Source organism: Macaca mulatta, chromosome 15, assembly GCF_049350105.2.
Source record: "Macaca mulatta isolate MMU2019108-1 chromosome 15, T2T-MMU8v2.0, whole genome shotgun sequence".
NCBI classification, from domain to species: domain Eukaryota; kingdom Metazoa; phylum Chordata; class Mammalia; order Primates; family Cercopithecidae; genus Macaca; species Macaca mulatta.
Window position 1 is genome coordinate 90,862,680 of NC_133420.1, and position 12,737 is coordinate 90,875,416.

The 12,737-nt window shown below is 37.7% G+C and overlaps 1 protein-coding gene across 15 annotated transcripts in view; it reads left to right on the plus strand.

Moving 5' to 3' along the window:
- Window positions 1–12,737, plus strand: part of PTPRD (protein tyrosine phosphatase receptor type D) — a 548,445-nt gene that overhangs the window by 403,300 nt on the left and 132,408 nt on the right. For all 15 annotated transcript variants that reach the window (XM_077966648.1, XM_077966651.1, XM_077966654.1 and 12 more), the window contains one exon: window positions 10,228–10,340. In XM_077966648.1, coding sequence (XP_077822774.1) covers window positions 10,228–10,340 — 113 coding nt within the window. The remainder of the gene's footprint in view (window positions 1–10,227; window positions 10,341–12,737) is intronic.

Here is a 12,737-nt window from a genome sequence, read left to right on the forward strand (position 1 = left end):
TTCTGATATGCCACTCTTTTTCCATTTTATTTCTACCTCTAACATCTAATCTCTAATAAGATTTTTTCCCCTAGGTCACTGGCCAGTCAGTTAGAGAACATTAGTAATTGTTCTTATAAATTCTTTCTGTCTTCAGATTATAATTATAATATAAATATGAATTTATAAAAAGTAGCATATAATATCCTTTCTTAAACATTTAAAATGACTAAATTCAAAATTACTTCCCTTTATATAGATTTTTACTTTTTTCCAGTCCAAATTTTATTTTCATAAAACTTTAATCCATGTTCTCATTTTCCTTGTGGTGTGTTATATTTTGAAATGCTACTGTGAAGGTGATCTCATGCCTCTACTACAAGATAGCTTCTCTCTCCCTGTCCCTATAACCTTGGCCTTCAAAATCTAAAAAGAGTATCTTCATTTTGATTCTTGCTTACATGCTTAATCTGATAATCTCATTTCCATTCACTCTTTTTCCTACCCATCTAGCTCCCTTTTGGGGGTTTATATTAATTATTTTCACCCTCACTCCCTTGCTCTTCTGTCCCTGGAATAGCGTTTTTCCCCCATAACCTCTTATCTTGACTCTTAAAAAAAGAAACTCCTTCAGAACACTTCTCCTTTGAAAAACTTGTTTTTAAAAGGCTCCATTTCATTTTATTCCAGCATTAAGAGAGGGTTGAGAAAATAAAGGACAAATGAAAGAAGTTCATAACCATAACCCATTAAATTGCCTATCCTATTTTAGAGTTATAAAGAATGAAAGAAATATCCATCATTATTTTTGTGTGTGTGAACACTGCCATCATTCAATTACCCATGCTGTAAAATAGCTGATAAAGCAAGTGATAGAAAGCCAAAATCTCCTCTCATTTGATGACTTGAATCTTCCATTCCAATCTGTATCTATAAGCATGTATCTTAAGGAGCTCGTTGCATTTTATGACCTCTCTCCATGTAAGAGATAAGGGCAGGAAGCATGAGGTACCCACCTGCCCCGTGAGTAATCACAGACTCTGTTTGGGTCCAAGCCGGAACTGGTGCCCTTTGCTGTCTGTACGCTGCACTTTTTTCCGGAAGAGAATTCAATAATAAAAAGCAGTAGTATAATTCTAATTGTTTTCTGGGAAATATTTACTTAGGTGGTCACATACTACTATGGGAGTCGGGTCAAAAAACAAATGCTTGTTGACAGGTGTATTTCTAGACCATATCACATGACATTTTGTGATGATTTGAAATGAGAAAAATTAATGCCTTATTTTTTAAGTTACGTTTTATTTGGATATACATAGCTATCATTAAGTCATATAGTAACAGATGTATGTGGTATTTGTGAATCAGTTATGTAAATTTGACGAAATATGATTGTAACCCTAATAATTTTTAAAAGATAATTAGTTTCTTTCTTCATCTGCAAGTGACAAAATATCAACTCACTTATTATTTTTCCTAATCCCACAAAAAGAAGTATCGTATTTAAAGGTTTTATGACTCTGTTAAAATAGAGTAGCATTTTAGTGTGGGTCTATGTAAGCATCGTCTAATGCAATTGTTGGGAAATGCACACATCCTCGAATGCTAAGTATATTTAGCTAACCATCTGAAGGCCCATGAAGCGTTTCTGAAATAGAAATGCTTGCTTCAGCAGTAAAGAACATTCCTGACTTGAAATTCAAGTAGACCCAACAATGTCCTTCTTGATTATCATGAGGCAGTTCAAAAGGAAATCTTCTGTACCCAATGAATAGTGTCTTTTATAGCTTGGATCCTGAGCAAAGTTAATTACGTAATAAATACTCCATTCCCTCTTTTTAGGTGCCTTTCAGTTTATATACAGGTCATTGGTAATGACTCAAAATTGAAAGTATCATTATTATTATTATTGTCAGAATATTTTACTTCCCATATGCAAATAATGCTTTGAGAAGAGAATAAGAATAAAACGTTGTTAACTCACACTATATTGATCATCCACTTTATCATGTATCTCTGCTTCTAAGATGCTTGCATTAGCAATAGGTCTGTAGCTACAGATAGTTTTATCATATAAAGAAGTATATTTTGCCCAGACGTCTGAGGAGACTTTGAGACTTATTCCTATTAGATCTATTCATGTGGAAATGGCACACTCTTTGATCTGGCATTCTGTTCATTTAACTTTTGTTTTTAATCTAGTAATCTGTACACCTATACTACATTGATCATCAGTAACAAAAAATATCACCAGGGCTTTGTAAGATCCCTAAAATACCCTCTGAATCATCAGAAAATTAAAATATATTTGATATATCTTTAATGTTATAAATGTTCTTGTACTGTAATTTTTAGAAAATATGATATGGGCCATGGCTTAAAGTACACATTACAGAGATAAGGTAGTAGCAATGTTCAGACCAGTATTGGACTGAAGAGCCAGGAAACCTGAGTCCAAGTCCCAGTTTTGTGACTAGCTGGTTGCATGGGGTAGAAATTCATGCCAACACTCTGAACCTAGCCTTCATTACAAAGTTAGTGGGTGGACCAGATAATTAGACCTTTTTAATATAATGTTCTATAATCTGAAAACATTAAACACCAGGTAATACTATTGGTACTGCATGTCCATCTACTCCGACAAAAAATCCACAAGGCAATTGAAAGTTCGTATTCTGTATATCTGTTACATATGTAAGGCTTTTCAGACTTTTTTCCAGAACTGTCCAAGAATTATTTATATAGAAAATAAACATTTAAAAATAAACTGTTAACCTTACCTCTATGGAAAAGCATTTCAAGATGGATGAAAAGTGTTTATTACATACTATGGAATCAAATAAAGTGTAGATCAGGTGGTCATAGAAGTCTGAGACATACTTTAGGCAAAATTAACATCCTTGAATGGTAATAATCTAGCCTGCATGCACACTGTTTTTTCATCCCCATCTCAGGATGTGGAAACCATGAGCTAGATGAGACTAAAATATAGGCTTCAGTTTTTCCAGCCTTTTCCAGCTCCAACGCTAGCTCTCTGCAAGCTTTGTGTCTTTAGTCTTCTCTTTCTGTATCAACCCTCCATACTGTTCCAAGCCCTCATCAAAGAAAGAAATGCAGTCCAGAATATTTTGAGATGCTGTGAAGAAATATGTGGCCACACCCAACCATACCGGAAGCTGCTGGTTGACTCTGCTTTCTGGCTTCTGAGTAGGCCCTCCTTAGGTTAGGAATGCCTTTCCTGTCACTCCCCTGCCACTCCTTTTGGCTTGGATAACTCCAACTCTTCTTTTGGAAGTAAGCTAGGATGCTACCTACTTAATCAAGGCTTTCTGGGTGCTTGCCTCATCTTCTATCCTCTCTTCTCCTCCCCTCTAGCAGTTTGGGCTACCTTAGGATCGCTTTTCCAAGACTCTTAAACTACTTTCTACCTGTCTGTTATAGAACCTACTGCATTACTGTCAATTCCCCTTTTCTTGGCACTCTGCCTCCAGTAAACTGCAGGTCAAGGGCTCTGTCTTATTCATTATTGTGTTCCTACTGCCTAGTAGAGTGCCTGGCACACAAAAATATTGAATAATTAAATGTATACAAGTCAAACAGTATTAAACAAACTCAATTCCTTCTATGTGTTGACTTCATCACTCAATGTCACCTTTATTTTGGCTGGCAAGAGTTGCAATAAAATCCTTGGCCTGTAATTTAAATTTACCAATTGTGAAAGCTTTCAAACTTAGATATTTGTACCACATATGTACCCTGGTGTATGGTGAAGCTGACCTTTATCTAGAACTATGCATTTGTGCATATGAATACTCAAGCAGCCTTTTAATCCACAGAACTGATAATTCACTAGGTGGTTTTCCATCCTGAGGCATAGATTTTTCTACAGCTGATTCCCTGATAAAGTCATTGATTTAAAAAAGTGAGCAAATTGGAAACATTTATGTAGAATTTTTTTTAACCTGGCACACTAAGTAAATCACTTTAAAATTAAGAATAAGAAGAATTAACCAATGTGTTTGATATCATTTTCATCATTTACTTTGTATGTGTGTGTTTGTGCAATTTAAATGTGGATGTTTTATTTTTGAAAAGAGATGGATTGAATTGTCTCACAGGGCCAGATATTCCAGCCACTTGGGTATATATTTCATTGCATCAAGAAGAACTTAGTACCTTTATTTTGCAATTGGGAACTGACTGAAAACTTTGCAATTTGCCTCAAAGTGAAGATTTTTAGATTAATTGTTTTCAGGAAAAGGTTATATGCTGCAGAAATAATACGGTTATTTAAACAATCAGCATAATATCACAGGTGAAAGGAGCTATAAGCCTGAACTAGTTGTGTTCACAGACAGCACCACAGACTAGGAAAATACATATTCTGTCAATGGCTGGTAATAAAATGTTTTTTTGGATAAGCCCAACCGTATAAATGGGCCATGCTCTGTAGATTTATAATGATGAGTATTATATTTTCCTAAACTGAAGATGCAGTTAATCCTTCATTGGAAAAAAGATGTGGCAAGAGGTATTTGAAGAAATAATTTCTGCCACCTTATTACCTTTTGGTATATTATTCAATTGTGCAAATTTCTGTATAGTTCAATACAGTTTGTAGATATTTATTATGAAAGGAATGACATACCTCTTAACTGAAGGCTTTTTATTTTAAATGAATGAATTTCTTTTGCGGAATGATGCTGTATTCCCATTGAATACATTAGTAGTTTTCTCATAGCATGTTTTTTAAAAATCAAATTATCGGCCGGGCGCGGTGGCTCAAGCCTGTAATCCCAGCACTTTGGGAGGCCGAGACGGGCGGATCACGAGGTCAGGAGATCGAGACCATCCTGGCTAACACGGTGAAACCCCGTCTCTACTAAAAAATACAAGAAAACTAGCCGGGCGAGGTGGCGGGCGCCTGTAGTCCCAGCTACTCGGGAGGCTGAGGCAGGAGAATGGCATGAACCCGGGGGGCGGAGCTTGCAGTGAGCCGAGATCGCGCCACTGCACTCCAGCCTGGGCGACAGAGCGAGACTCCGTCTCAAAAAAATAAATAAAAAAAATAAAAAATAAAAAAAATAAAAAATAAATAAAAATCAAATTATCTCTCCACTATCAAACACTTCCTGGAATATAATTAATTGTGGCATTATTTTATAGGTGATGGATAAAAGTGCATGTGTCATTCACACACACACACACACGCACACACACACTGTGTATTCAGTGATGTAACTTCATGTCAGAGCTCTGTTTAGTTCATAATCAGAGGTCCATAAATATTTGATTCGCTGTCGCTTCCGAATGTATGTCAGTTGTGTGTCCTTACTTGTGAACACTATTTCTTAAATCTTGGTTGTCATGGTTATCGTTGTTACCATTGGCCAACTAACATTTAGCCTTTCTTTTTCCTTTTTTTGCTGCATTAAAATGGAGCAGTAAACCCGACAGGTGAGGACTAGAGAACAAACCCCTTTCATGTTCAGTAAGAAAAACAATAAACTGGTAGACTTCGGAGTTGTTGAAGAGGGGAGGGCGGGGCTGCATACAAAAGATGATACCTGGCACGTGGAAGATGGGCAAAGCCTACATATACACAGTGACTTCATTAAAATGATTCTGGGGAAGATAAATATTTTGTTTATATAAGAAAAAAAAAACAGATTAAAGGCGAAGTTTAAAAGATAGTACACAAACCAATATCTGAGTTTTGTTTGTGGTCAAGATTAAAATGGGCATTTGTGTGTGTTGATGTGTTTACAGGGCAGAAATGTGAGGTGTCTCATAAACTGTTTTGTTTTGTTTTGTTTTTACCAAAGATTAGTTTTCAAGTTTGACTACAGATCACCTAATGATACTAGCATTTTCACACCCTGCAAATATTGATGACAGTGCCTTAGTGAGAACTCTTCCCTAATTCAAAATTATTATCCTTGTCTCCCAGTCTGGAATAATAATAGCAATAATAATAGCTAAAATATGCTATGTGGTTATTGAATGATTAATCCAAACTAACCTTCTAGCTTTCTAACTCATATCTATATATTCATATACACTTATGTATAAATATGCATATAACATATATATAAATTCCTGATAAAAATCAAACTACAAAAAACATCTCAAAGATCACCTACCTTTCTCCAGGTGCCATATTCCAGTGGTTTCCATTGAGTGGCCTCTGGACCAGCAGCCATAGCACCAGCATCACCAGGGAACTTGATAGAAATACACATCCTCGGGCCCCACCTCAGACCTACAAAATCAGAAAGTCTAGGCATTGACCCACCAGGCTGTATTTTAACAAGTCTCCCCAGGTGATCCTGATGCATACTAAAGTTTGAGAACTATTGCTGCATTATTTACACTAAAATCACTTTACATTGTCAGCAAGCCTCATGTTCAATGATAAGAATTTTTAAACCTCTATGAGGGTGTCTTTTTTGTGTGGACATCTCTAGTGTCCATTTATCCAGCAGAAAAACCCATGCAGAATAGTGTGTGTTGTTTTGTTTTGTTTTTGTTTTTGTTTTTGTTATTCAGCCAAAAGACGAAACACTTTAAACTCACTTAAAATACTACCTTTCATCGGCCGGGTGTGGTGGCTCATGCCTGTAATCCCAGCACTTTGGGAGGCCGAGGTGGGCAGATCACGAGGTCAGGAGAGCAAGACCATCCTGGCTAACATGGTGAAACCCCATCTCTACTAAAAAATACAAAAAATTAGCCAGGGATGGTGGCGGGCGCCTGTAGTCCCGGCTACTTGGGAGGCTGAGGCAGGAGAGTGGCATGAACCCGGGAGACAGAGCTTGCAGTGAGCCAAGATCATGCCACTGCACTCCAGCCTGGGCGACAGAGCGAGAGACTCTGTACCTTTCATCATAACACTTTTCCCATTTTACAACTTAATCAATGCTTCCTTTCTCTATTAAAATGAGAGAGTTGAGCCAAAATTTAGACATCATCTTCTAATCTCCCTCTGTTTTATACATAAAGAAACTGAAAAGAAAATTTGTAGTTGACACATACCAATAGTGGCAGAGTTGGGATTACATTCTTCATGTTATCAGAAACAAGTATTTGGATTGATTTACTTGAATATTGATAGTAGATATTTCTAACAAGTATACCTTTCTTCCAAAAAGCTCTGCTCACATCTCTGTATATCTTTGTTTCAGGACCATAAATATGATCTTTCACTCAACTTCCCTGTTATTTCTTCCCCCTGGCTGGGAGCCTAATTTTTTCTTCCCCCCTAGATGGGACCCTAGGAGAAAGCAAATGCCCCATAGACCAGAGTGGCATTTGTGTTGTGTATTACCCACATGCCAAACAACTGCATGCTTGTATAGTATTAGCAGTTTCTGATAGATCCAAAATTTCAAGTGATCTTCCATTTCCTTTTCACCTACATAACTCCTCCACATAGTAGATACTTCTCATTGCAAGAAATAAACTTACACTAACATTTTATAGTCTTAATAGAAAAAATACATAGTATAGCAAGGCAAAATTTAGAATCTGTTTGTAGTCATTATTCTTTCCATTTTTCAAACTGAAAATGAGAATGATGAGACCTCTGAAATTTATCAGGAAAAATGTTACTACTTACATTCATGTTGGGCCTAATTTAGACCATTATATGTCTTTTAATATTTTGTGAGAATGTTTTAAAACTCTTTGGTATTATTAGCAATGATGACCAAACTCTTCATCTTCCTCATCTTTCCTAGAAATGTTTTCTGTGTTAGAAAACAATCATTCTAGCACATCACATAATAGGTGTTTAAAAATAATGTGATAAGAATGTGGACAGCCAGAATTGTCCATGTTGTGATCATTGAAACAAAACTAAGCAAAATACATTTAAGCAACTGGTTTTCTATTTGGCTTGGATTTCAGGAGACTGAGGTCTTGGAAGTAATTTCATTTGAATAGACAATGAAAGAGAAGTTAGTTATTAAATGTCAGTAAATCCCTCCCTGTTCATTAAAATTGTGAATTGTAATTTTAGTCCTATGTCTTGAGTTTTCTGAGACTCAACATCTTTGCAACAAGATGTAATTCCTAACTTTCCTGGAACCAGAGAAATTGACTAAATTACTTTAGAGAGTTTTCTTTTCTATCCCTCCAGCTCAGTGCCACTCACCCCAGCCACAGGGAAAAAGAAGATAAGGAGGTTACCCTACAATACCTGTAAGAGTAAAGTAATTTTCTTGCCCGGATAGATATTTCTAATTCTGGTTTCCATAATCTTGCAAGAATGGCAGAGCCACGTTGGGAAGAGAGAAAAATCTAAATTTTTGTCATAGTGCCTGACACATTAGTAAAGAAATGCATCTGTGCCAGCTTAACACAAAATGATCAAAACATGAGAAGAGCCATTGGTATTATTTGAAATGAGAAGACCAACCACATGTTTCACGTCGAATTGACTGGCTGGCTGCTCCCAGTCATGTTTCATTAACCCATTTTGATTTTGCATCTTCAGTGGTAAAAGGAATCTCTTAGTGTGGTGAGGTGAAGACTCATAGCATAGACACAGTGACATTGCCTGCTCTGAAACTGGTCATCATGTCCTCCTTTCACATGATCTTCTGAGCCTGTCTTTTTCTTCCTCCTCATATCTTTTTCACTAGCCCTTTGTCTCTTCTCTTTCTTTTCTTCTTTTCTACTCCATAGAACTGGAGCTGCCAGTGCCTTGGCAGGTCTCAGAATACTGCTCACCTCTGATTGGTGGAATGGTTTGGCAGTACATTTTGTCCCAAGGCTGTATCTGACACTTTTAGATAGAAAGAGGAAATCCTGAGACAGGTTACTCTAAGGTACCGAGAAAGCAACATGTCTAATAGGACTGAGCCATGAAAATGTATTCCATCAAGGATGTTTCGTCAAAGGCGTTGCACTTGAGCAAATCATGTGCACTTTCCCTTTGTATCAGTCTTCTCTTCATCCCCTGGTTAGTTTTATTTCATACACATGAGCAGAAATGGGAAGAAAGGCTATTTAGCAGGAGTCCTATGGCTAACCATAGAACGACCTGGGTGGCATTGAATGAGAGCCCATTGCCACAGCAACACTAATGAGCTGTACCACAGTCACATCGAACAGAGGAAAGTTCCTAAACACTGTGCAGTACCTGTTTCCCCCAAATGAAAATGCCTTTGCTTTGAGCAGCGGTGAGATACTGGGATTGTGACTCCGGCATAGAGATTGCAGGCATTAGTATTTGGGGAAAAAAGCACTATTTGAAAACGGCTTCTGTTGATTAAATGGGTTTTTAATCTAATTCAAGCTGGAAGAAGATAGTTATGACTCTGTGATTAATTTTTTTATTGGATAAAGAAATCTTATATACAGATCTGACATTTCTTGCTTAGAAATTAGTTAAAATTACATAATGAGAGCTTAAATGGGGATAATAAAGCTAGTAGATAGCTTTTAGAACAAAGTTAAAATGTATTGTGTGAAGAATTGCATTTATAACAAGGCACTGTCAATGGCACCTTGAATGATTATCAGGAGAGCTGATCTACCCACCAGGTGAAATTACTTTTTCTCTCATCTTTCTATGAACCTTTCATTAACAAAATATTAATCACAGCTTAGTACTGTTAACAGCTAACACTATTTTTTTTCCTTCACATTTGAAAGAGAAAGGGGAGGTTTGTTTAACGTGGTCCCGATTCTCCTAGGTATTAGGGATAACTTGGCATCTTAAAAATGCACTTGTATTTACCTGCCGTATGGGAAAATCTAAGGCATCTCCTCGCTGTAGTCACCACTTATATATACTTAGGGCAAAGGCGGACAGATTTAGCTGTTCAGCTTAAGCTCAGGTAGTTTCTCTGCGGTAACAACAGTCTTAGTATTGGCGACTCAGGGGTATCCTCTCCTGTTCCTCACAAATAGAGCTAGTAGATAAGAGAATTGCTCGATAAGGGTCCACGTGTATCTCACCAAGATCCCCTTGAAGCCAAAAGGCAGAGTTGCTGAATTATTTAATCATACAGTTGGAGCAGGACTTCGAGATCATCCACTTAAACAAAAATTTTAGACCTGAGAGAACAATTAGGCCAAGGGAGGAAAAGCAACCTGAACTGGGTCACAAGTCAGCTGGGTTAAAATGTTGTAAACCCGAAAACTTGGGAGGTGGGGGGGAGTGCAGGTGCAGCTCTCTGCTTTTTTATCTGTTTCCACTGATTTTTGTTTTCTTCTTAAACTTCTATTTCCCCCCTATAGGAAGAGGGCAGAGTCCGACTCTAGAAAAAGCAGCATACCGAACAGTAAGGAGATCCCTTCACACCACCCAACAGACCCGGTAGAACTGAGGCGCCTTAACTTTCAAACACCAGGTAAGAACCACCACACATCTAATCCACACACAGTCTTTACCAGAAGTTGTACAGCTCAATTGATATTAAGAGTTGAGGCCAGGTGCGATGGCTCACGCCTGTAATGCCAGCAGTTTGGGAGGCCGAAGGGGGCAGATCACGAGATCAGGAGATCGAGACCACCCTGGCTAACATGTTGAAACCCCGGCGGGCGCCTGTAGTCCCAGCTACTCGGGAGGCTGATGCAGGAGAATGGCGTGAACCCGGGAGGCGGAGCTTGCAGTGAGCAGAGATCTCGCCAGTGCACTCCAGCCTGAGTGACAGAGTAAGACTCTGTCTTTAAAAAAAAAAAAAAAAAAAGAGTTGAAGGTATCACTTTATTTTGAACCATTTTGTTCATCCTGCTCTTTTATTTTACTATTATGGAGGCTTGCCCAAGCAAAAGTCTGAAAGGAAATTAAGTTCTTTATGCAAACCTGAAATGGGGTGGGGAAGAAAAAGAAATGTGGTTCTCCTTCAAATTTTGGAAGAACGGTAGTCTTTATAATAATATCTATCATTTTTATGGGCGTGAGTATTGTTTTTATTATTTCCAATGACACCAATCTGGAAAGCATTCAGTTTCTTATCAAGTGAATAAATGAGTAAATGGATGGATGACTGTACACATCTTTCACCCCATGGGAAAGCATAGATTTGTTCTGTATTTTCCTTTTTGTTTGTGTTTCTGGCACTCTGAAAGAGGAAGGAAGAAAGGGAGGGAGGGAGGTAGGAAAATGAGGTAAATATTTTTAAATATTACCTCTACTAAATGTCACTGATCACTTCTTACTAGAGAGAAACATAAAGTGACTGAGGATAACAAAAATTATACTTGTTTCTTAAAATAAAGAACATTAAGTGCCTCAACAGAGGAACACTACTATTCCTGCTGAGGGGCCTTCAGTACAATATTGTTTATTCAGGCCTAGATCTCTTTTGCTTTCATTCAACTAAAGCATGTGTATACCAAATGAATGGCAAATTATGAATGGCAGAGGGAGCTGAAAATATAAAACCGAGTGACCCTATCTTAATACGTTATGATACTGAACAAAGTGAAGAGCTGTCTAAGAAGTCTTTGGGATTAAAATGTGGTTGTAGTGTTGTCCCACAAATTGTAGACAAGTTTCTTTGTGTCGTATGGATGTTCTGATTCACAGTATGATACACTGCAAATGTATTACAGTACACATTTTACAGTGAATTATTTTGAACGTGGTTTATTATGCTCAGCATATTTTCTCTTTTACATGTAGCTATACCATAGTAACTAGTAACTCTTCAATTGAAAGAAATATTTAGCATTTTCAGTGTGGCTATACAATCATCATAATGTTGGTATTCAAAAAAAATTCTAACTCATATGAGGTTAGACTTAAAAAAAAAAAAATTATTTCATCATGCACCGGGAACGTGTGCATGATGATTGAACAAACTTGTGTCATCTTCCAGGATAGATTGTAGCCCTCTGGATGCATCATATTGAGTCACCTACTCAGTACTTTATTAAGGCAACTTGATATAAATTAAGTTACTGTAGTAAATTTCGTTGGTTCAGCGCTTTTTGAAATAGGTGGATACTGACTACTTCAGGCTATAGGCAACTTCTTTTTGTTTTTCATTGTTTGTTTGATTGATGGATTTTTTGAGAGAAGGTCTCACTTGATTGTTCAGGCTGGAGTGCAGTAGCAAAATCATGGCTCACTGCAGCCTCAACCTCCCAGGTTCAGGTGATCCCCCTACCTCCGCTTCCCAGGTAGCTGGGAATAGTAGGGCATGCCACCACACCCAGCCAATTTTTTGGTTTTTTTGTGGAGATGGAGCTTGGCCGTGTTGCACAAGCTGGGCTCCAACTCCTGGGCTCCAGCAATTCATCTGCCTCAGCCTCCCAAAGTTCTGGGATTACAGGCATTAGCCACCACTCTTGGCCTACAGGCAACTTCTTAATAATGGATCCAGGAATTTATATTCCTTTCAATTTGGCAAATTCAATGTATAAAGGATCCAAAAGCTGAAGAAATGATGTGCTACATGATTCTTTGCATTTCTTACCTCATCACCCTTTAAAAGAGCAACATATTATGGAAATAGAAAAATGGATCAGATTTCTCAGTACCTTGCGACTATCTCTGCACTGCCCCTCCTTCCTCTGTCTTTCACATAAATGTCATTTGTGCTGGAACCAACCTTGGTCTTCCACCAGAGGCAGAAACACAGTATAAGGTTGAGCAGAAAGGCAAAGGTACCCCAAAAGAAGAGAGCCAATGAAAGTGCTACGCCTCACCTCCTCTAGCACCAACAGAAAATGTTGCCAGAAATAAATACAAAGCAAGAATGGGAACTATGTAGAGAGAGTGATTAGCAGGTGCTGGTGAC